At 41.3% G+C, this 25,932-nt stretch overlaps 1 protein-coding gene across 1 annotated transcript; it reads left to right on the forward strand.

Annotated features, from left to right (window-relative positions):
- Nucleotides 1-1,418: 1,418 nt before the first annotated feature.
- Nucleotides 1,419-24,472, forward strand: gjd1b (gap junction protein delta 1b; the record flags this gene model as incomplete). Its single annotated transcript, XM_083887394.1, has 2 exons — nucleotides 1,419-1,489; nucleotides 23,623-24,472. 2 exons carry the CDS (start codon nucleotides 1,419-1,421, stop codon nucleotides 24,470-24,472), a joined length of 921 nt encoding a protein of 306 aa, XP_083743520.1.
- Between the last annotated feature and the right edge of the window lie 1,460 nt (nucleotides 24,473-25,932).

Raw genomic sequence — 25,932 nt, forward strand, 5'->3', positions numbered from 1 at the left:
GTTGCTGAAAATGCTACACTCGTGCTGACGATCACTGCCTCCTGATGAATGTTGTTGACCAGGTGTGCTGTAACCGTGCTCGGTGTCGGTTGTAGTTTATTTTTGCTGTTGCTTAACATGACAGTGAGAATTGAATCTTCCTTATGGGGACAAAAATCAAGTGTGTGTGAACTATAATCGTTGCAGGTATTGGTATTCATAAACATGAAGCATCGAGTGGAAATAAGAACATAGATGGAGGACAGATTGCAAGCAATTTGTATTTTGTGAGAGGAGTGAAAAGGCTTTCTGTGGTGATGATGGAGCATGAAAGTAGAAGGGAGAGGGGATAAACACTGATAGTGAGTGAGTTAGAGGGAGAGATAGAGGGGGGAGGAGCAGAGAAATTATTCCTCTCTAATCCCCTAGACACACGCTTGGTCTTGCTGCCTGTTGGCTCTCAGAGACGGAGGCAGGTGGAGGGTGCAAACAGAGAAAGAGAGAGAAACCAAGAGGGATGGAAAAAAAAAACAAGATGAAGGGAAGAGAATAGAGCTGCCTCTTGGAAACAATGAAAGACACACAGAGAGGCAGCACGTGCGTGAGGGAGAGGGACTGTAAGGACGAGGAGGAAACCAGCGACTGTTGAACAGAGGGAAGGAGATGGTAGGGGAGGAGGAGGAAGTGTGATGCTTGCTGCCTGAACCACAACCAAGGGAGAAGGAGAGGAGCTACACAGCAAATAAGGAATTCCTTGGAAAACTAACCTGGCCGGGAGGACAGAGGAAGAGGAAAAAGAGGAAGGAATGATGAGGATGGATGAGTGGAGGATAATCAGAAATTCCCAATTGCTCAGGCTCACATGAGTGCATGGACCTTGCACCCGGCCAAGTGTTACCACAAGATGCTGTCAAAGAAGCAGTGTGTGAGGGCAGAGCATTTCTGTGCACAAACTACAGCTGATACTAAAAAAATCAGTAGTAGATCGTTCCCCTCTCTCTCTCTCTCCGACCAACCAGCTGTTGAGGTGGTAAACAGCCAGGTGTAGGTAGAGGAGGGAAAGCGGGAGGAAGGGGGAGAAGCACACTTATGTGAGCAGGTGCATGGACGGAGCATTAAACACAAACACTGAGTTTGTAACTAGTCCAACCATCTCAGGTGCTGCTCAGGTTGTCAGCGCTCATTTTCAGAAAGCTATAAATAAAAGTAAAAGAAAGGGATTTCGGGAGCTCACGATGACACATCATTTACTTTTTTATTTTTATGCCAAGTTAGCCACCTGAAACGAATCCCTACCTCAACCCAACAAGTGGACTTGAAGACTGGGAGAAAAGGAAGGCATTGAAAACCTTTGGTGTTACTCCTGTGGACTGCGAAGCCTGTTAAAATTCAGTCAGCAAAGGTTTACTGTGCCCAGTTGATGCTTTCTATCTCCAACCATGGGAGAATGGACCATCCTAGAGCGCCTCCTGGAGGCTGCTGTGCAGCAGCACTCTACTATGATTGGGAGGTGAGTTATTATAAGAGTGCAGAGTGTGACTGAGGTTCGATGGGAAATCAAAGCAAACGGTCTTCACTTGGTGTCTTTACACAGCTTGTTCTCTCATTTCATCCATACAGTATTAAAATTAAGACATTTAGCATCCATTCAGTGTAACATTCAGCATATGTGAAAGCACAGGTCTACAAGATGGTAATGATGCATGCTGCTTAGATACTTAAAACAGTGGCAATGTCTTAAAGACGTGAGGCAGAGCTGGGGGTGGCAGAGTTAGCATATCCAAGGGACAGCTCAGGTTGAACAGTTTAAAAATAAAATGAGAGAATCAAGGTTGAGATGGTTTGGTCACGTGCAGGAGGAGGGATAGTGATTATTTTGGACAAAGGATGTTGAAGATGTAGCTGTCAGGCAGGAGGAAAAGAGGAAGACCACAGATGAGATTCATGGATGTTTTGAAGGAAGACATTGAGGACAGTTGGTGTAACGGAGAAGGACACGTAACATGCATGCCAATCAAAGCTTTCTCTGCCCTCCATTGGTGATTCCTGGTCCAAAGAGGTTGATGGTAGGGTGAGGACGAGGAGGGCTTTAGCTTAGCTTCTTTAATCCCACTGAGTGGCATGATGGAGGGTTAGGGAACCAGGAGGGACACTGTAAGCCAGTGCAAAAGCTTTTTTCTTTAAGGCAACAATGCTAGACACAACCCCCCCATGTGACCCTACACTTGGATTATTGAGTGAAAATATGTCAGCCAGTTTATGAAGTAAACAATGTGTAGAAATATTCTCATCTTTGGCAGAAGGTGATTCTTTCTCTGCTGACAAAGCTCTGAATGTGACATCATCAGCTCGACGAGTCATACTTGCTACAGGCTATCAGGAAAGAGACAGAGAGAATATTAAATCCTCAAAGGCAGCAATTGAGGAGCAGAGAGCAAAATAGTTTGGTTGCAAAGTAACAACTGATGACCTGCAAGATGTGAAAGTGAGGAGAATGATTCAAGATGTATTTCTCACATGCTAGACTAGAGGGGTACAACAGCAGTGAAATTACATTGTGCTGATTCTATTTGCAAAGAAATGTATATTATGTATAAATATCTAGGAGCGCTATATATGTTTTCATCTACTGCAAATATAAATGTATAATAAAACAGGTTCTGTTCTTTCATGGCCAGATGACATAATAACCATAGAGTACAAGTAAAACTGCTAAAGACTGTGAAGGTGAAGGTTGTGTACAGACGAGTAGACACATGGCCTCAGTCAGTGGGCTGTTGGCAGGAAGTCAAAACAACTTTCTGGTTACGAGACAGTGCTGCATGTCGTGACCTAAGCTGGGCAGTCAAATGTCCTGGTGGCAATAAGCCTCTGATCTTCTTCAGTGAGATGAAAGACCTGTTGTTCAAACAGCTGAAATATTCATGACAGGTGAAGCAAGAAAAAAATAATCTAGATGCAGCCTGCACAGCTTCACTTGTGTTTCAACTCAGTCTATTTTCGTTCACATCCACTTATGGCATCTATTTTTAAGTTTTGTTGATATACTTACTTTTATTACAGTCGATCAAAGAAATACAGCTTTTGAAATGTTTCCAAAGAACTGTGCTGCTTTTGAGCTACACAACTCTCTACAATATATTCCTGAGAGTACCAACATTGTCATCCATCCATCTTCTATTGCTTTTATCCTCCACATGAGGGTCATGGGAGGACCTTCATGTGGAGGATAGCATAGGGCGATAGGCGGGGTACACCCTGAACAGCTTGCCAGTCCATCACAGGGCCACATACATAGAGAGATAACAAATTTACCTAATCCCCATATTGCGTGTTTTTGGACTGGGAGGAAATCGGAGAACCCAGAGAAAACCGACACAGGGAGAACATGCAAACTCCATGAAGAAATGCCCTTGCTCAGACCGGGTCGCAAACCCGGGTCTTCTTGCTGCAAAGGCAAGAGTACAAATCACAAACTAAAATCAAAGAACACAAACGCAAATCACAGAACACAAACACAACTCAAAAAACGAAATTAAAAAACACACAAACGCAACTCTAAAAAAACGCAAATGATAAAACGCAAATCCCAAACGCAAATCGAAAAACACAAATGCAAATCAAAAAGACACAAATGCAAATAACAAAACACAAATGCAAATCACAAATCACAGAACGCAAAACAAAAAACGTGCACAAAGCTGAAAACACCACATTAACTCAAAACTGATGAGTTTTGAGTTAATGTTGGCAATAGTATCCGGAAGAGTGGAAATACGCAAAGTGTTCTATTCTTGGCTGCACAGTGCAGCACAGAGTTCACACAAACTTCCAGCCTCAGAGGATTTATGTTTCCAGTGGATACAGTTTATTTTGCTGCTAACTGCTGTTAGCTGCGGGAACCTCAGTGACGCACATGATTACAGTGGCAGCGATCAGCTCTGTTTCTCGGGCTAACAAGGATCTGTTGTGGCCGCTAGTAATGAATGAACTGCTGAGAAGAAGTTCAGTAAAGAGTCCAAAGTTCATAATACCTTCACATTTTGTACAAACACTTGCTCTCACATTTACACCTAAGGTCAATGTATGTGTTTTTTTGACAGCAAAGTTCCAGAGAGTATCCAGAGAGAACCTGGGCTAGAGAATGCATTTTGTCTATGAAGTGTCCTCACTGAGATATAAAACAAGTTTGTGTGTGTGAGAGAGCATGTGTAAGGTGTTCACACGTGTGCATATGTACACAGTGATTACACTGCAGAAGGTTTTCTACCTCTCTCTCTGCCATTGGACAGAGCAGGACTGCCAAACATGCAAGTCTATCCTCCCTTTACCCTGATATTGATCTCCAATAATGGAATAGAAAGTGGTTCTTGATAGAAGACAGGGCACTTAATGAAACAGTCTTTAAAACCTGTCTATTTGAAGTATAAATAGTCTCATTGCTTTGGCAAGTGACTGATTAAATCACTAAGCACCCTTGTGACATTTTGGTCCATTAACATAACCCTTGATAGAAATTAGGAGAGCAAATATTTATATTTGCAAAGCCTTTCTCAGCAGGAGAAACAGCTGTTAAACCCGCAGAGTGAGATCACTTTTTTCTTTTCTTCTTTTATGTAGTTGTAAGTGTGTAAGTTCTGATGAGTGTTGGATATGTTACTGTATGGCTATAGAACTTTTGCCTTAACTACAGAGAGAGGGAAGGCAACCTCAATCCGGACTGAACCCGTGGGATTATTTTTCCCCAATGTGATGGGTTAGTAGCTTTATTATAAAGACAGTCTGTCAGGAGGTTGTCTGTTTCTTCTGGGGTAAGTACAATCTATGGGTGTCAGTCAAAGTGTCTCTTGGTGAGGACTGATTAACCCTGGGCTGGGAGTGATGCCTGGCATAGGCACCTGAGCAGGCTTAGATGTGCCTGGAACACTGTCCATTCTTGAAGGTTGCTTCTGTGGCTCTTCTGGTGATTGATGTTGCTCCTGATCCACTTATGGCTCTGTAAAGCGGGATGGTAACTGAGGTGAGTCATCACATGGAACAGAAGTGTGGAGCAATTGATCGACATGTCTTCTCCAGATAAGATGATCACTGGTTTCCACTGTGTATGACATAGGACCTGTTTTTGCAGTAATTGTTGCAGGTATCCACTTAACACCACTGGTGCATTACCAGACAAGCAACTTATCTCCAGCCGTGAATCTTCAGAGCTTTGCTTTTGTTGGTCTTTCCATTTGAGCTCTCTGTTGGAGAGAACAATCTCTTTAGTCTTCTGTGGTCTCAGAAGATCTAGTCGAGTGTGGAGCTGTCTCTTGAGCATAGACGAAGCTGGAGAAACCATTGTTGTAGCATGAGGTGTGTTCCTGTATGACAACAGAAAAACACTTAGGTGTTGGTTGAGGGACTTGAAGGACTTGAGAGCTTGCTTCATAGTTTGTACACATCTTTCAGCTCGCCCATTTGTCGCTGGGTGATAAGGCGCAGAGTTGATGTACTGGATACCGTTCTCTTCCATGAATGTCTTGAAGTCTTCAGACACTAGCTGTGGGCTGTTATCACTAACAAGTTGTTGAAATAGACAAAAATGGTTGAAGACAGTTCTTAGCTCTTCAATGGTTTACTCTGAAGAGGTGTGCTTCATCACAGCCACTTCTGGCCATTTGCAATGAGCGTTGACTACCACTGAAAAGATATGGTTCTCCAGTGGTCCAGCAAAGTCTATGTGGACTTTTTGCCAAGGTTCCTCAGGCCAGTCCCACAGATGTAATGGTGCCAGCTGTGAGAGGTTTTTCAATTTCTGGCAGTCAGAGCAGGACTTTGCCTTCTCCTCTATACCTGCATCCAGGCCTGGCCACCAGAAATTGCTGCGTACACTCTCTTTCATCCTTCAGACTTTTATCACTGAAACAAAACCACCAAAACGATGTTGTGACGACGCATGCAAAAACCACTGCCAGCACGCACCTGACTATAACCACTTACCTCTGACCAAGATCAGTTCAATTGGAACACCAGTAAAAGTCTTCCAACAAGATGTGAGTACATGGTGGAACAGCACTTATCAAATGCTGGAAAGTCTCTTCGCACAATAGCGAAACTTGTCTGCGTACAGCGCAGATTATGAACTCCTTGCGACATTCACTTTACGCCACTCATTCATTGTTTATTCTTTGTTTCTTTATTTGGATCCCCATTAGCTTACACAAAGTGGTCGCTAGTCTTCCTGGGGTCCTCACAGGAAGCGACAACAATTAAAACAAACAGTAATGAAATCTCAGTATATCATAAAACAAAAGCAAGACAACTCTATCAATAAAACTATCAATAAAACAAAAACAAAAACAAGGTAGCTGAATTCACAAAACAAACAACAACCTCAGCCTCATAAATAACCAGGGAATAAGTGAAAACACACCACATAAAACAAAACAATAATAACTAAAAGTAAACTACAACCTCAACCTCACCACACTAAGATCTACTCGGATCCCCTGCACTTCATGGCGAAGTACTCGATCCTCCTCATAAAGATCATTATTTGGATGTAGGGATAAAGCTGGAGAAATCATCCAGGCTGCATTGGCTACGGAGAGCCCACTTGGAAATGGAGGAGCGCACAGCAATTTTCCTCTAAAAAAAATCAGAGATAAAAGCCTGATCCAGATGCCGGCGAAGGAAAGCACCAGTGGCAATATTGCACATGGGAGGACATTCTGAGCATAGGAGAGCACAGGACTTAACAAAGCAGAAGACAAACAAGTAACTAACCACTAGTTGGTTGGAACGAAGTTATGTTCAGAGCCTGAGTTGCCATGATGATGTGGGTTTCTTTCATGACACTGAAATGTGTAGAAAATGAAACAACAATAATAAATTATATAATAATAATTAGATTCACCTTATCTCTCGCTCTATCTTAACCTATACCAGTGTGTGAAGTATATGTGAGGAACGGGAGGATGATGAGAGAGCAAATTATCTTATTGGGAATAAATCTGCCTCCTGTAAAAAGTGTGACTTTGCTTGGTCTAATTACACCAATGTATTTTAACATTGGCAATAATAGTGTTACTTCAAGACCTCAATATTTTCTCAGGTAGTGCTTGGTATAAAAAGTTTGAGAACTGATTAAGTCGATTGAGCTTTCTCGTTCCACTCATGTGAGCAGGTTTCAGATGCATTTGTATGATGAGTACTTTGCTTGACCTATACTGACATGTTTAAACCTTGTAGTTCAAACACAGTGGTTGTAGCTGCAGCAGCAATTTAACTTGGGCACTTGTTTGTATGATGCCGCTGCTCGTGCACGTCACATCAGATGATCAAATGCGTTTCTTGGTGTACTCCTACTATAACCGTAACACTTCAATCTTTCAAATGAGTGTTGCCACTCAGGAGCTCATCTAGTTCAGTGCACAAAGCTGAACCTGATATTTCTGAGTGAACATTGTTGACATGATGCTATAGGTGCCTGTGTTCACATGACCTTTAGATCAGCATGCTTTGGTTTAGCAAATCCCCTGTGAATCGTATTTTATCTCTTGGAAAATAAGTAAAATCTGAAGGCAAAGCCACATCTGAAATATCTATTCCCTCCGTCCCTCTATCACTGCATTCACACTCTCTCCATCCATACAAAATGAGCCCCAGGAGGATGGACCTTCAGTGGTTCTCCATGCCATCATCAGAAGGTGGTTATCAAAATTCCCACACATCTACAGGAAGATTAAGAATCACCAGTCCTCTTTCTGTTTGGCATTGCCATTCATGTTAGCACTGATAGTGAGATTGCTCTGTCACAGCTGTGCTTAGAAATGAGCCTCAGAAGCAGAAGAGAGCTGCTCTGTGGCTGTTCACAGCCTTTCATGACTTGAGCACTAGCAGCTGCCTCCACGGGGATTGCTGTTGATGGTGAGTTGTTGCTGGGGTGAGAACGAGGGAGCAAATGCACATCATTATTCAGCTTGTGGTCTGATGTCTTTCCGCTCACACCTCACACCCACTTTCCCCAGTGTCACAGCTGCTTATTCTCCCTAACTCCAGCCTCATGGTCTACATTTACTACGGTTAGAGTTATTGCAGTATTTACATGCCTTCTAGAATACTGTTGCTGTCCATCCTATGTCAATTTTAACATCTTCCAACTATAATTCAGTAGGTATTACTTCACACAGAGTCCACATCTTTACTTATTTTGTTTAAAAATGCAGGAAATAGGTGAACTCCGCAGAGTGTCAGGGATTTGGTTTTGATTTGGCTAACTTCAGAATCTCCTTACAAAAAGGAGCCAATCACAATTCCCTGGTGCGCTAGAGACAGGCTTAACACGATGACGACAGAGAAGCAACGTCTAGCAGCTTTTGTATACATCCAACATGGCGGCCACCAAAGAGCAGCTGTCTTTCGATTTGGCTGTTGCTTGCTCCACAGAGCTCCCACGGGCAAAACCTATTACACACCATTACTAGAGAGCCATTGCTCCTAGAAAACTACAACAAGCACACATGGTTTCCATCACTCTGCATATATCATGCAGATCATTGGTCTGATTTGTTGTAGGTCTATTTAAATGTGTAAAGAGGCATTTTGATCTATGTCTGTTGGTCACGCTTCTTGCAAGTGGGAGGCCAGGAAATTTCAGGGGCATTATTAGGTTTGCGTTTCCCAAAATTCGCATTTTATTGGACTAAACTTTTTTTTATTTTATATACAAGTCATTGTTTCAGAAAATATCTTCATCCACACAAACCTCTGAAAATGACTCTAAATGCTATAGTGCACGTCACAGTGCCATGTACAGGCTATGTACGGCACTGTAACACCGTGACACCAAAAACAGAGAAGATGATGTTGAGCATGCTTTCTTTACGTGCAAACATTCTTTTGAAATAAAATGTTTATTTATTTAAACAAGTATACATAACAATGTTTATAATCAGAGAAACAGAGACAGAATGAAGAAAGCCAGGGCAAATCATGACAGGAAATGCAAGTTATCATAAAGCGAATAAACAAAACAATCTCCAAACACAAGATGACAACAACAATGAAGATAGTGACAGGGAATGAAAGAGCAGGTAGGACTATGACGTCATTGTTTTGACAAAGTAGTGTATTGGTTGTCTACACGGGAATGCAAAGTTTTGAGATTTTCGCACTCTGGGACTTTGGGAGGTGATCCCAGCAACACCCGCTGCTCTGTCAGAGAGGGAGCAGTGTAAAAATGCAAGAAAGGTAAGTATATCTTTAAGGCTGATAGTTGCGAGCATGCAAAGTACAGCTTCATTTTCATTTAATAGAGAGCTGATTTTTAAAACATCAATTGAGTACTTATTTTTACTCATGGTACTACAAGCGCTTAGCTCCTTTGAGCCATTAATGGATTATTCCACTCTTCCATGACTTTCCTTCCTTAACAGAACAGCTGTCATCCGCTACCGGATAAATCTTGCTTGCAGTTGCAAATCCACCAGTGATCCCTCTGTTGCTTTACTTTCTTGGTATAAGTAATGTGAAAATGTATTGGAAAGCATGATTCATTCATACAGTCTGTGCTTCCCTGCTCCATTCACGGACCTGAAGGCATAATATGTGAATCAAGAACAGAAAAATCACCTGCCATCTTATACAGTGTGTTGTCAGGAAATAAATCGTTGAACATACATGCAACGCACAAAAAGCAGCAGCCTCTTCTCTCATGTGCATAACCTCATGATGGTAATGGTGATTGAAATCATTATTCATCTCAGGAGAGTTTGGCATCTCTGTAAGATCACTGTCGCTCCACACTGCTGAGGGGTGAACAAGTAAAGATGTTGGCTGTTCATTTGAACAGTTCATCCTCAGATATAGTATAAGGGATAGTTCAGATTGTGTGATTGCATTAGATGGTGACACAGTCAGGCGTATTTTAATGAAAAGAGAATTGGAGCTGAGAGAGAGACACACACACACGGAGAGAGGGAGACACGGAGTGTTGCCTCTTGCTGTGACAGTATGATGCTTTATACTAGTTTGAAGTTCACAAAACTTTATAAAGACATTGACTCAGTCATCAAGTGTCTCACCTGCTGTGGAGAAGCAGACTCTGACAGAACTGCGGCTGCACGCAAGAGCATGTCCCGGAGTAAGATGTTTATATCCGAGTCTAATAAAGTCTGGTAAAGATTTGTGCGCCCTAAAGGAACAGGAAATACACTTGACCGGTACTCGCTCTAAGTGACTGAGAGAACTACACTTGAATGCAGATTACACACAGTAGTCACGGACTGTAATAATGTGTAGCTAGAAGTTTTAATAAATGATTTTAGATGATTTGTATCTTCTTCTTCATGTGAGAATGATGGGGTGGCGCCCTAGCGCCCTCTATGGACAGGCCACCACTGTGTTTTACCCGTGCGTGATTTGACACTGCACACAAAACGAGTCAGAGGAAGAACAAAAACAACTCAGGTGGTTACCATTCTGCATCTTTGTCTTCAGTCATTCTTTAAAACAGTCTTCAGTATCATCTGATACGGACATTGACCGTTGGTGTCAGTGTGAGTATTAATGGATGTCTGTGTCTCGTATGTTGGCCCTGTGAGGCACTGGTATTCTGTCCAGGTTTTACCTTCTGTTTTTATCTTCTGTTAAGTGGATACAACCAGTTTTTCCTTGTGTTCCTGCTGGCAGCAATGTTTTCAGTGAGTGTGTGTCAGTACTGCAACTACAGTATGCTTGACAAAACTCATTGTAATAATAATCATTGTAAAAATGTGAGAGGCTGGGTGCAGAGTTCTTCTTCTAATAATAATAATAATAATTTTCAGCAGGCTCTAATCTGAAATATCTAATGCTGCCCTCCACCGGGAAAAAAAATTTCTAATTTTCTCATCTTCTCATCTACTGAATCTCTCTCTCTCACTCTCTCCTCATGTCATCTACTCAGTCTCACTCTCTCATTCTCGAATCTCCTCAGTCTCGTCCTCCCACCCCCTCTCCTTGTTTCCTTCTTCTCACCACATCCAAGCACATCAACAAATACAAGCACATAAAAGAAGCATATTTATAACAACATCAAAGGTATTATAAATAAAACAGATAAGCAGTTAAATGTTTCTTGTTCTTATTCCTTCTCCCCGATGAAAAAAGTTCATGTTCAGACCACAGAGGACACAGTGGATCTGCTATAATCTCGCAAGGCAAATGAATATTAAACTGATTTGTCATGTGATTTATGCTGCACATGTTCTCATCAGCTATCTTAGCACTCTGTTCTTGTTCACTCTGTTTGTTCCCCTCGCAATCAATATAAAAGGTCAACATACTTTGAATATACTGTACCATTAATAAAACACCATTAATATTATTGTTTTATTAATTTAAACTGCTATGTTTTGTGTAAAAATTAAAAGCAGTGACCATATTGTGCTTTAGCAGAACTATGGAGGATGTTTACCATCATTTGGCTGGCTCATAATTTTCCAAGCAATTCAATATCAAGCCAAAACATAATATCATCATCAGGCAGTGCTAACCACTGATTATGTGTGTGCAACTTCTGCATGCGTTTGGACTGTGGGAGGAAACCTGAGTACCCAGAAAACAAAACCCACACGCACACTGGGAGAACATGCAGACTCATACACTCATGTCTGAGCATATTGGAGTGTGAGTTTGCAACAACTGTTCCTCAGATGCAGTTTCAGCTTCTGCACAAAAGCGCTTGGTCAAATTAGAATTTGAACCAGTGACCTTCATGCTGTGAGGCAACAGTGCTAGCCACTATTCTGCCTAGTGGTTCTCAAGTCATTTGTTTAAAATTAACACATAAAACTATACAATAACATAAATAAGTCAACTTGGAAATATTGGATATTGGAGTGTGTCCTGTTCCTCAGCTGCAGTATCAGCTTCTTCTTGACATGACTAAATAAAATTGTTATTATGAATTCACATGGGTTTCACACCAGACAAACGCTTTGCTTCAACACACACCAGCTCCACAAGGACCAACATATACTGTGATTTCACAGCTCACTCACACACACACACACGCACGCACACACGCACGCACACACACGCGCGCGCGCCAGTACAGGCACAATTCCAGTTGGACATCCAAACATAAAAACATGTGCACAGGCCAGTTAGCAGCATGGCTACTGTATTATATTTACTTGTTACTCAGGGGCAGTAACATGCACATAAACACATACACATGAACATGCACACAGATCCTGCCAAAATTGTCATAGTCCCCCCCCCCCCATTCACAGATTCTACAATAAGCAGTGAAGCCAAGCTAACTAATATGCTGCCATTACACAGCTCTCACAGCCAGTTATAAAAAGCTCTGTGGGAGACAGCGCTGTTGTGTGAATTGTAAATTTAGCTTCCACAACCTGAAGAAAGAGCATCATGACTCAGACAGCCAGCAGCTATTTATGGAAGGAAGCTTGTCTTTGTTTTTTGTCCTGATAGGAAACAGTGTGACATTTTTTGGAAGTGTGATGCTGCATTCACATCATAACTGTAATGAAATGAATGTTTTATTTAAAAGAGAAACTTGTGTATTTCCTGATGCAGTATAATACAGTTTGCAATTTATGATCATAACTCTCATAAGTAACTACGTGTAATATGTTGGGTTTGTCAGACAGCATAAAGTCCGAAACATTTCAGTTTGTTCCTCCAATCATCATCCAGAAGCCCACTCCCACTCACTGCTCCAATGACTCAGAGAGAAGCTGAGCTTATGTGGAAGTGACGTTTTTTCCCATAGAGAACAGTCGAAGCTGAAAGTGATTTAAAAGCTATACTTACCTTTCTTGCATTTTCACACTTTACTTTTTTAATCTTAAATTGCTCCTAAAATAAACCCACCAGGTTTTGAAACTTTTCTATTTGAAACTATAGTTTTACTATAAGTAAGACTTAGGTAAGAGGAAGAATTCAGCTGCTGGTGCCTCAAAGGAATCAATCATTTACAACAATCCTAAAAGGACCTTTGCATAACTATTATTTCAACATCAAATATGTTATACCTAATCCTCAGTGGTTTTGCAGTGCACTGACTTTGACAGATCTCAGAAGTATGAAACTAATTCTTATGTTTGGGATGTTCCCTGTTCATTTGTGTGCTGTGCGATTGTGTGTCGTGATGGAGCCTACATGAGCTGCTGATTTTAGTTTAGCATGGGAGAGTCCCAGTGGGTGGGAAGTTGGCATGGATGCTGCTCCCCTGGATTGGGATTGTGAAAAACCCACTGATTTAATCTGGATTACACTTGTCTCTCTCTCTCTCTCTCTCTCTCTCTCTCTCTCTCTCTCTCTCTCTCTCTCTCTCTCTCTCTCTCTCTCTCTCTCCATTGACGCCCCTCACTGAATCCTTTCCCACCCATGCATTCAGTCTCTTTCTCACTCCCACTGCTCTTTCTCCTGCTATTTTCTCACCTCACCCATCACAACCTTCCAACCTACTCCTTTTTTCGTTTTGTCTGGCTTCCGCCATCGCGCTGTTGTGAATGAGCTCTCAGAGTCGGTTTTAGAAAGTCTATTTTTAATGTCTGAGCGCCTATTTAACACTTACTTGATTACCTAATCTGGTTACCCTATAGTATCGACATGAAGACCCGTGGGTATGGTGCACTGGTACATGAATCAGATAGGCTTAATTTTACCCATTGCAAGGGATTAAATCATCTTTATTTTTTTATATCAAAAGAAATGTTAGCCTTTGACAGTCATCAGGCAGACTCATGGAAATATTCTCACTAATGCATTTGATGTAGAAAATAAAATGGCACACCCCCTAAAATAAACTACACATTTGCATGTGCGTGCACATTCTGTGAACCTTGACGTGTGATTTTCATTTTAGTCCGAATATTAAATTCCTTTGTCTCTATTTGTGTGTGTGCTATGGTGCATTTCCACTAGTAGTCCCGGCTCGCCTCGGCACGTGTGTGTGTGCGTGTGTGTGAATATGATACACATAACTACCTGCCATTAAATATTACATCTAAACTCATACAGATGAAGAATGTCCAGGAAGCATAGACAATGGCTGTGCTGTTGCTTTGATCGAAATTCATCCTCATTTCTTCCCCAGAGGATAAAACCAACACGTGTCAATGTCAGACACAATCGGCTTTAGTAGGGCCACAGTAACAGCTGGACATGTGTGTGTGTATGTGTGCATATCTGACTAAAAAAATGTGTGCGCGGGACCATTTGTATATAATATGCATGTGTGTTAGCATGTGGGCAGCCATGCAGGATAAAGGTCTGCCAGCAGGAGAGAACCCTGTCCCATAACTCCTTCTGCCATTGGCCTGATGCACCAGAATATCCCTTCTGTTCTTTGTGTGTGTGTGTGTGTGTGTATGATGGCAGCCAGATGACCCACTGTGAACTACTCACTGTTGATAAATTGATAACTTGGCAAAGCAACCTACAGAGAAAGAGAGACAGAAGAAAAAGAATAGTAGTTTAATTTCATACACATGTAAAAAAAAGGGAGTTTTATTGTGAAGAATGTTGTAACAGACCAATCTGTCTTTTATGGTCAGTTTAATTCCCACAACTGAAGCCGATCGGATTCAGTCAGATGCAGAGAGGATAAGAAAAGTAATGTAATCACAATGGGCAATGATGCAAAATAGTTGCTTTGTCTCTGTGAGAGGATCAGACAAACGGTTCCGACTTCCTCACGCTGCCCTGCTGGATCTCTGTGCCACACTGGATCCAGCGTCATCGTGCACAGAAACGGGCTTATATAGCGTGTGATCGCTGTACGTACAAATACAAACTGACAAGCAACACTCTCCTCTTACAGTGTCTAACACCTCGAACCATTCACCAACCTTCAGGCGACAGTGAAGGTTGGCTATCCACCTATATAAACGGTGGATAGCCTACTTTATATATCCCCCGAACCCGCAGTGCGCAGAGGAACAGGACTTAAGTGTGCGCTATTGTGGAGCAGCGACATTGACCTTCTGCAACAGTATCTAGTACTAGTACACATTCTGTCACTGTGAACGTCTTTTTTGTAATCGGTGATGACGAGGTATAAAAGAATATTTTTTCTTGTCGATTTCGGGTCTTCTCTCTGTTTGCCATGGTTTTCTGGTCACTTCCAATCTATGAATATTAATCTGATGCGTTTTTCTGACTATTTATGGTCATGCGCATGGTTTTATAAATCCGTATATTTTTTTGCATAAGCAAATCCTGCTTTTCCTACATACGCCAAATTTTTACCTATACACACAGTTTTATAAATGAGGCCTCTGGTTTTCCTTTGGTGATATTCATGTGGACATTGTCAAGTCTTTTAGTGTTGTGCAGATTCCTCGCTTGAAAGGGACCTGATTCATATACCCTATGATGAACTGGATTTCATTCAAAGATCCAAACACTTCTTTTCCATTTTTTCATCCCTTTATTTTGGCAGATTCCACAATTAATTGACAGTTCCACTTGATTGATTGCTTCAGCCACTTCTTTTGACGCATTGGATTTTGTCAGTTAAGATTTTTAGGTCTTTAAGCAAGTGAAAAACCTTTAAATAAAATTTAAGCTCTCAGTTCCAACTGTGAGGAACATTGTGCAGAATTGGAAGACCACAGGCACAGTTCTAGTTAAGGCCCAAAGTGGCAGACCAAGAAAAATCTCAGATAAGCAGAGGCGAAGGATGGTGAGAACAGTCACAATCAACCCACAGACCAGCTCTAAAGACCTACAACATCATCTTGCTGCAGATGGTGTCACTGTGCATCGTTCAACTATTCAGCGCACTTTACACAAGGAGATGCTGTATGGAAGAGTAATGCAGAAAAAGCCTTTTCTCTGCACCTGCCACACACAGAGTCGTTTGAGGTATGCTAAAGCACATTTGGAATAAGGTGCTGTGGACTGATGAAACTAAAATAAAGTTATTTGTGCAAAACAAGGGGCGTTATGCATGGCAGAAAAAGAACACAGCATTCCAAGAAAAACACTTGCTACACACAGTTAAATTTGGTGCTGGTTCCATCATGCTGTGGGGCTGTGTGGCCAGTGCAGGGACTGGGAATCTTGTTAAAGTTGAGGGACGCATGGATTCCACTCAATATCAGTAGATTGTGTCCAGGAATCAGTGACAAAGTTGAAGTTGTGCCGGAGCTGGATCTTTCAACAACGACCCTAAACACTGCTTAAAATCTACTAAGGCATTCATGCAGAGGAACAAATACAACGTTCTGGAATGACCATCTCAGTCCCCAGACCTGAATATTATTGAAAATTTGTGTTGTGATTTAAAGCGGACTTTCCATGCTCGGAAACCATCAAACCTGACTGAACTGGAGATGTTTTGTAAAGCAGAATGGTCCAAAATACATTCCGCCAGAATCCAGACTCTAATTGGAAGCTATAAGAAGAGTGTAGAGGCTGTTATTTCTGCAAAAGGAGGATGCACAACATTTTAGGGGGGGGGGGGAGATGTGAGGGAACATATATTGATGGAGGCTAAAGTTGATGTGCTGAAGAGGATTAGTAGGTCAGCCATAACATTGGCTTGTTTACACCACAGTCAAGAAGAGCTGACAGACTCCTAAGCTCAGCAGAAGCAGAGCGGAGAGCTACCTTTTTCACACACTGGTTATCATGGAAGATTCAAACCCAAAAAAATGGAAAGTCAAAAAGAGTCTTTTGTCTTGAATTTGTCTTCAGGATTTTTGCATAAACTAAACCAAAATCAAGCTTTTTGAGTCAAAACAACTCACTCTTAAATCGTCTGCCTCCTCAGCAAAAATACTATTCTAATAATTCTATTCTACACTTGACATATCTTCTAGTATACTTTTTGCTCCCTTCATTTCCTGCCCCTCGCCTGTTGCCGTGGTAACTAGCAGGGTGAAGTTGAGTAGAGGGGAGCATGAAGAGAGGGAGGAGAGATGAGAGGTTATGTTTGGTCTCTGGGTAAGGGAACCATGGATACCCCTCCTTTTTTTTCATTGTTTCCAAAACTTGTGCTTGCCAAGTTTCTCCTATTCTTCATTATCCTCACACATTTTTTTTCTGGGTTAATTTTGGCTTCTGCTTCTGTTTGTCCACAAGTCTGAAAGGCAGAAACTCTTCATCTCCTCATAAAACAGCATCTCTCTTCTCTGACTACCTTTCCATCAAGAGCAACATACTCCTATACTATTTGCTTTGAGTCACTAACCCATAAAAGTCAACTGCAGTTCTACATATGGAGCTGTGCCCAACTCCCACTTTGTCTCCACATCTATTTTTATCCATCTAATTCTTTTCAAATGCCATGCAAACAGTGTTCAAGGTTTCATTAAATTGAATCCTCAGTAATATCGAGAGGTACTCACTGTGCATGGAATTTTAATGTCTCTTGAAGTTGAATAATGCAGATCACTGGGGCAGCATTAGCATTGTCTCTACAAGAAGCTGAGTGTTTGCGTACATGTACATGCATGTGCAGTATAGGCTTTGCACAAATTTGGAAATGCACAAATAATTGTTTTCACATCACTGTGCGCATTTCACTTTTGAAAATTAACTGCGGCTCCATAATGAGAACCTTAAATATGACAAAATGCCCCCTTGGATCGAGATTCACACTGACACTTACCGAAGACAAAGAGGGTGGGTGGGACACTGTAATTGCTGCCCAAGATTAAGAGGCATTTTGGAATCATTGTGTTGACATAATGTATTAGCATAATCACCACCGCCTGTGTGGCAACATTAGTCAAAGAGAACAGCAAACAGAGTCTGCTGGGAACAGGAGGTGTGAATACACTGTGATATGTGTTAATATGTCTGCCATGTGTATATTTGTGAAGCATAAGTGAACAACATAGGGTTCATCATCATCAGTTGCGATGATTATTCATTTTTGGGGGGCATTTTTGCCAAAAGCAGTGAGCATTACTACAAATATGAATTATTGCTTGCTGATTTGAAATGATTGGGTGACCATAGCCATACAACATGTGAATGAGTCTCTTGCAGCAACAAGCAACAGACTAAAACCACCAGCAATTTGTGATGGTTTGCAGAGAAACAAGGTTCTTTATAGAAACACAATCTGGAGATTATTCCTGGTGTGGAAGATGTGTATTTTTGGGGGGCATATTGTAGACTATCGCCCCCCAAAAATATATTATTATTGTAGGGGGTCTTTACTCTGGGTTATGATAATCTACAGCTTTTTGATGGCATTAACAACAAAACACCCTCCCATGGCTCAGGTACAGATTACAGCAGTGGGTTTGCGTGCAGAAGCTGTTATATAATTCATTCTCTATGATGAGATTTTCTGTTATTGCTGGTTTTCTTTACGACCCCCTTCACTCTGTGCCAGCACTGGTAGGATCCTCTTAATTTAAGGAGAAGTGGTGACTTTCATAATCTTTTTTTTTTTTTTATCCCTTTCTGCAAATGATTCATCTTAAGCAGTGATTTGCTGTCTTACTTCAACTCAAGACTGACTGATGCGTGTGTGTGTGTGTGTGTGTGTGTGTGTGTGTGTGTGTGTGTGTGTGTGTGTGTGTGTGTGTGTGTGTGTGTGTGTGTGTGTGTGTGTGTGTGTGTGTGTGCGCGCGTGCGTGTGTGTGAGGCAATACAACATTTCTGTGTGTTTGCATACATGGGTGTGGATATTTAACACAGTGCTCTCTTACTGTGGTATTGTGAATTCTCTGCCCGCTAATCTCCTTAATGGAGTCATTACAAGGGCAACACTATTTAACATTTTTTTTTTTTTTGCATTTATGTTTTTCTGATTTTTCTCTCCCTCCCACCTCCCTCCCTCATCCCCATCCACCACGGCTGATCACATGTAGACAGGCTGGAAATAAGTCTTTCAGTTTTTTGGAGGTCGTTACCAGTGACCTGCTGTTCCAATGAAAGGTTCATCTGAACTGCACATTGTCAGTCTGTGGAGAGGATTAATGTTTCCCTTAGACTCCATATCTGCACCACATAAGACTGAAAAGCCGCAAAATGAAACCCTTTCACACAGCCAACTGCCATCTAATGCCTATCTGGCAATGTCTAAGGACATCTCACTGGATCCACTGTCTAATGTTAACCTTCAACATACACATTAAGAAAGGGCTGATTTAAAAAAAAATAAATAAATAAAAAAAATAGACCCTAAAAATATTCCCTAAAATAAAAGCATTCCTTCCCCACCTAGATTTTGAAAAAAGTAATCCATGCATACATATTCTCCAGATTAGATTATTGTACCTCACAAATCATTCTCCCATCCCCAAGTGGTCCAGAATGCAGCTGCTTGGCTTCTTACTGGTTTTAACAGACACTGTCACAACAGCTCCCTGTGTATTTTAAAATTGATTTCAAGATTGTACTGAACACTTTTATAGCTCATGTGAATCTAGCTCCTAGCCATCAGAAATGTTTTATATTTATATATAACATCTATACATATTATGACCCTTATCCTGAAGCTTTACATCGAAAGCTGTTATTATACCTCTAAACCTTTGTTTTTAATGTTTTTTATTGATTTCATTATTATTATGAAGATTATTATTATTGTAATTTTTATTCCTTGCTGTTACTTTTGTTTGTGTCATGTCTTGGTTTTCATGAATATGGTCTGTGAAATCACTTTGTAAAGTCTGTTTTTAAATAGTGCTTTTATTATTATTATTATTATTGTTATTATTTAATAGCATTATTTATCTGTGGTGGTTTGACAAACAGATGTTGTTGCCGGGCTCGATTTAATAAATCTATACTAGTTTTACACAAGTATGACTTTCTGTTAAATATGATAAACAGGCCTGAGGTTGAGTAGATTCCAGCGACAGCCACCATCTTGAGATGATATTACCCAGCCTCATCCTGAGATTTCTTTTCCCAGTGTGGTTGTATGAAGCACTGACACAAAGTCAGCACTGATGTTATGTAGCAGTAGCTGCTTTTGCTCAGGGCCAACATAAGACAAAGACAGTCACTCAGTGAAAGCACGGTTAAACAGGTTTTAGCCATTATGTGAGCCCACAAACACCTTAGCAACATTAACAGTGGATGTTTTGTATTAACCAGTGGAAACACACCATTAGAGTCCAGGAATCTAATCTGCATGTTTTTGGACTGTGGGACTGTTCTGTTCAAATAGCTGCATCTCTTCATATTTAAATTGAACACATTGACCTCTCCTCATACTGTGCTGACCACCAGCAATGCCTCTGAAGCCATTTTTATAAGTCACCATCTATTGACCTGTATGCACTCTAAACCCATATATCCATGACAAATGTAATGAGGTCAGGTTTGGATGGGCTACTGTAATGGCATCTACTCAGAATTCAGAATAAGCAGCGGCAGTGATTCATTGTACATCATTTATGGGATTATCATACATATAATTCAGTCATATAGTCAGTATAATATATACACACACACACACACACACACACACACACACACACACACACACACACACACACACACACACACACACACACTGGCTGCGCACACGTCTGCAATCAATCAGCAGAAGGTTAATTTCAGTTGTACCTGTTGCTACGGCCAAATTTGCTGTAAAGGCAGGTTTACTAAATAAAAACATTTGACTGTTGATTTTTCCAAAAAAATAAAACAAAATACAATTTCACAGATATTTGTTCCTATCGACATGGAAATGGAACAAATGTTATACATAAATATATATGTTCAATCAAAATTCTAAATCTAAATGTTAAATGTTAACTCTAAATCTTCTGGGTGAACTGGAAGTGCCAAAATAAAAGTTTGAGATGGTCAGACTGTGTTTATAGAATTAGATAACAAATTAAAATAGGGGGAAATTAACTTTTTGGAGAAAATGAACACCATAGCATGGTAATAACTGCCTAAAGTAAAAGAAAAAAAAAGATGTTTTGGGAAATTTTATTGATGTTTTATGTTTTGGCTTCACACTGACCAGCACGATTCACCCCACCCACCCTACGCCATTGCTGGACACTGTTAGGACCAAGTGGCAGCATGGTGCCAAACTATTAATATGCCATATCTTAATACACAACCACATTTTTGAATTTTGAATGACAATTTTTTTTAACCTCAAATGATCTTAAAACTGTGTGCTGTGGCACAGAAAGAGATTTATTTCGTATTTTCTCTGCCAATATGTTCCGGCAAAAAATGAACTCTGGGATACATGGCTTTCACAATATGTTTAATTCCCCACCCGCACCATTAACTCACCATTTAACCATGCATGCTTGGTTAAATTGGCGGAGCCAGAACCAGAATACTTGCGGTATGAGAACTGTATTTGTGGCAATACAAATAATGAATTTGTACTTGTGAATGTTGTTTTCAATTTAATGTTTTTATTTAAAATCACAAAACTCTTTAAACATAGTTTTGAAGCTAAATGTGGAAAAAATTTATTTTCAACTTCAGCCACTTTACAAATGGCACCTCATACTCTCTCTGTCTGATGACTTGATTTGCATTATTCTGAAAGGATATTATGATTTATTGATGAGTGAGGAAAAAAAAAACATGTCTGCTCAATGTACCTTTAACTTGTACCTTGCGTCTAGACTGCAGGTTGCCATGGTACTTGGACTTAATGATGCAGAAGACACTAAATTTAGAGAGCAGGAGACGTGTCGTGCCACCTCAAAAAACACACATTTATACACAGACAAAGACACACAGATGCACTTTTTTCTCTCTGCTTCTCCCCTCAAGGGGGCACCACAGTGGACCATCTGTCCACATATGATTTGCCACCGATTTTATGCTGGATGCTCGTCACGCAACCATCACCTTTTATCCAGACTTTGGACTGCCATAGATGGATGTGGCTCCCCTGTGGCTGAGGTCAATTTAGAGTGTCCAACTAACCCAATCAATGGGGGATTGGGTACCTTGCTCAGAGGTACCCCAGCCCTTGACCTGTCAGGGATTTGAACCAGCAAGCCAAGTCCACTTTTCACTAACCCATGGGCTGCCCCTGGTGTGATTTAAGAGCACTGATGACACATTTTGTCTCCACTCTGAAGTGTCCTTTTCGAGTGCTTACACGGACTGATAAATTGAATCTGAAGTGCTCTTCTTCTCTAGTTCTTACCAAGGGAACAGTAACTACTGCCTCTGATAAAGGAGGTCAAAGTCCTTCCTGGAGCTTTACACTTGTGATTTAATCTTTTAAACCCTCCTCTCAGCATTAGATAGTAGTATAGTATATATGTAGCCCTGCCTGAGATGTTGTGTGCCCCCTAGTGGCCCCCTTTGCTGTGAACTAAAATATAATAAATTCAATCAATCCTCAGGATAGAGCAGTAGAAAATGGCTGGATGGATGGAACATTTCTCCATTGAGGGACTAATAAAGAATTATCTCACCTTAACTAAAAAAATGACAGGCATGTTCACGATCAGTGAAAACTGACGGTTGGGTTGTTGATGGTTTTAGGTCAGAACCTTGTAGACTACAACTACAATAAATAAAAAAAACCCTACTTCTTCTTTCAGCTTCTCCCTTTAAGTGTCGCCACAACAGATCATCTGTCATCTCCCTTGTGTTCTTTTGTTAGCTGTCCTCATGTTCATTAACCTTCTCCGTGGGCTTCCTCTCTTCCTCCTGCTGAGCAGTTCCATCTTCAACATCTTTTGTCTAAAATAAGCACTATCCTTCCTCTGGGCAAGACACCTAACTAGCAAGTTGCTCCTGACATCTGTGCTGGCAGCTTGTGGTTAAGGCTGCACATACTGTAGATTGTGAGAATGAATGAGTGAATGGGCCTTGGGGTGAATTCCAATTCCTTGCTTAACCCTCAATCTCAAAATTGTGTGCTCCCTCTAGTGCAAGTGCTGTCCCGATTCTCAGAAAAATTAAGTTGAGGGGCGAGTTTAAGGGCTGTATCGCCCTCAATATTGAGATTTTCCGAGACCACCCTTGGGAGCAAGGGCTACCCAGAATGCATTGCGTGTTTTCACATAAGAAAAATGGCGCCGAAAGCAGCAAAACGAGTACGCTACAAATTAAGTATTTTCTTTGTTACTAGAGACGTCATTGTTGCGTAACATTAATTTTTATTTTACGATCTTTTGTCAATAGCCGGCCGGTGCGGACACGCGATCGTTTGCTATTGTTTACTTTTCAATAAGCCGTGGTGTGTGGTAACTGCCAGCTGAATATGTCCGTGGTTGTGGTATTTGTATGAGTATCATCTTATAACTAACTTACAACCTAATAACTTGACTGAAATAAAATAATAAATAAATAATGGTAACGTAAATGTGTTCTTCTTCTTCTTTTTTGGAGTTGACAGACTGGACGCAGCTTTCACGTTATTCTGCCCACAGTCTGAAGACGTATCTGCATTTAAGGGGTGTCCCATTTCTAAGTGACAAAATAACCCTCAACACTTGGTTTTGAGGGCCAGTTAAGATTAAGGGTTGAGCTTGAGGGTTAAGATTGAGGGTTAAGATAGGAATTGGAATTGGCCCTAACAGGGTGAACAGCAAAACTTGTAGTGTAAAGCAGTTTAAGTGGTCATTACTCCTTGGGTGGGAAGGACATTATGTCATCACCTCCTTTCTAATAGACTAAATGATTGTACTCTGGACAGCATTGATCCCATTTATCTCTCTCTTTCCCCCTCAGGATCCTGCTGACAGTGGTGGTAATTTTCCGTATCCTGATTGTGGCCATTGTGGGAGAGACGGTGTACGAGGACGAGCAGGCCATGTTTGTCTGTAACACTCTGCAGCCAGGCTGCAACCAGGCCTGCTACGACAAAGCCTTCCCCATTTCCCACATTCGCTACTGGGTCTTCCAGATCATACTGGTGTGTACGCCCAGCCTCTGCTTCATCACCTACTCTGTCCATCAGTCAGCAAAGCAAAAGGACCGACGCTACTCCTTCCTCTATCCCATTTTGGAGAGGGATTATGGGGGAAGGGACGGTGCACGAAAACTCCGCAACATTAATGGGATTCTAGTTCAGCATGGTGGTGATGGCGGAGGAGGAAAGGAAGAACCTGATTGCCTGGAGGTGAAGGAAATCCCCAACGCCCCACGAGGCCTGACTCATGGGAAAAACTCTAAGGTTCGTCGACAAGAAGGGATCTCCCGCTTTTACATCATTCAGGTGGTGTTTAGAAATGCACTGGAGATTGGCTTCTTGGTGGGCCAGTACTTCCTTTACGGCTTCAGCGTGCCAGGGATTTTTGAGTGTGACCGATATCCATGTCTCAAGGAGGTTGAGTGCTACGTGTCCCGACCCACTGAGAAAACGGTGTTCCTGGTGTTCATGTTTGCAGTGAGTGGCATCTGTGTGGTGCTCAACCTGGCTGAGCTCAACCATCTGGGCTGGCGCAAGATCAAGGCTGCCATCAGGGGCGTCCAGGCCCGCAGGAAATCTATCTGTGAGATAAGGAAAAAGGACATGGCCCATTTGTCCCAGCCACCCAACCTGGGACGCACTCAGTCCAGTGAATCAGCGTACGTGTGATCATAAAGAGAAGAAAGGGTGGGAAGAATGAGCAAGGAAAAAATATATATACATTTTAATTTTGATGATGTGGAGGTCAAAGAAGAATACCTCTTTTCTGTGACGATGGAATGAAGTAGAATGTAAGAAAACCAAATCTCCAACTCTATGACTTTGTCAAGTCAAGAGAAAAAAACAAGAGGAAAATTTGAAATGCCTGGGCAGGGACACAATGTTCTCTTCTACAAATGAACAAGATTTTGATCTTATGAGGAAATATTCTTTTTTTTAAATCTAAAAAAAAAAAATCTTTGTTTTCCCTGAGCCCTGTTTTTCCTTTGGATGGGAGGAATTGAATCCTCAAGGGGCTGGAGAGGACATCGATAAGAATAAGAAAGAACAGAGAGGAGAGCTGATTAAACTGGTGTTTGATTCATCCAATGGTGCTTTTCTTCTGGCCTCAGTGAAGAGGGATGACAGGATACGGGGATGGGACAGGGACGTCAAGCCGAAAACATTCTTAAAAGAGCAATGGAAGAAGTGTCAAAGCCATGAGAGACTTCAGAAAATGACAGCAAGTTAAAGAGTGAGGAAGTAAAGAAGACAGGCATCACACTCTGAAATGTGGAGGGAGGGAAAAGGAGGCACTTCTTCACTCCCCAGAGACTCACGTTAGATAGAAGCCAAGAGCTGCCTCTGATTATTGTCAGCCTCACCTCTGCTGGAACACTGTCACGAGTCAAAACCTAGAGAAAAAGATGGACTATATTTGTGCTTTGTCTCCTGGCAAAGGATGATATTAACACAAACACGAGGAAGTACCATAAACACTTCCCTCTCCCCTATCTCTGGCTCTCTCTGCTCTACAGTTGGCAGCTATGTAGTCCCCCGGGGTTTTGGATGACAGTGATGACCTTCGCCACACTCCTGCTAGGTAAACTATGGAGAGGGACTAACGAACAATGGTACAAACATGTGAACGTCTCTCCTGAAGCACAAACCAAACCCTCCAGCATTCCAGTGAGATGAGAAACAAAGGAAAGATGGACAGGAGCTTATGGTTGAGGCATCTTTCCACAAATTTTTATAAAGTACAGTATCTCACCACAACTCAAGACTTTTTTTTGTTTTTGAGAAAGTGATGGTGCCATCCTTGCGTTGCATAGAATATAACATGATAATATTATTTATCCATTGATCCAAATAGTATATCCAAATAGATGTATTTGTCTTGCAGGTGGATACGTTGGCACTTGTTGTTGTTTCACATGTAAATGTCTGTTTTTTTGGAAGCTTGTTTAGTTTAAAGGGGTACTTTTGTCTGTGTGTGTGTTTGAGGAAGTGACATATTATCAACACTGACTTCACTGGGCATACCATCATTTTCTTAGACTCAGCAACTGGCTAGTACTGCCACTTTTTTTTCTCCTCACTCCTCACTCTGCCACAACATACGTCCATACAGAAAATCAAGATTTTAA

The sequence above is a fragment of the Microchirus variegatus genome, assembly GCF_963457635.1.
Source record: "Microchirus variegatus genome assembly, chromosome: 3".
NCBI lineage: Eukaryota > Metazoa > Chordata > Actinopteri > Pleuronectiformes > Soleidae > Microchirus > Microchirus variegatus.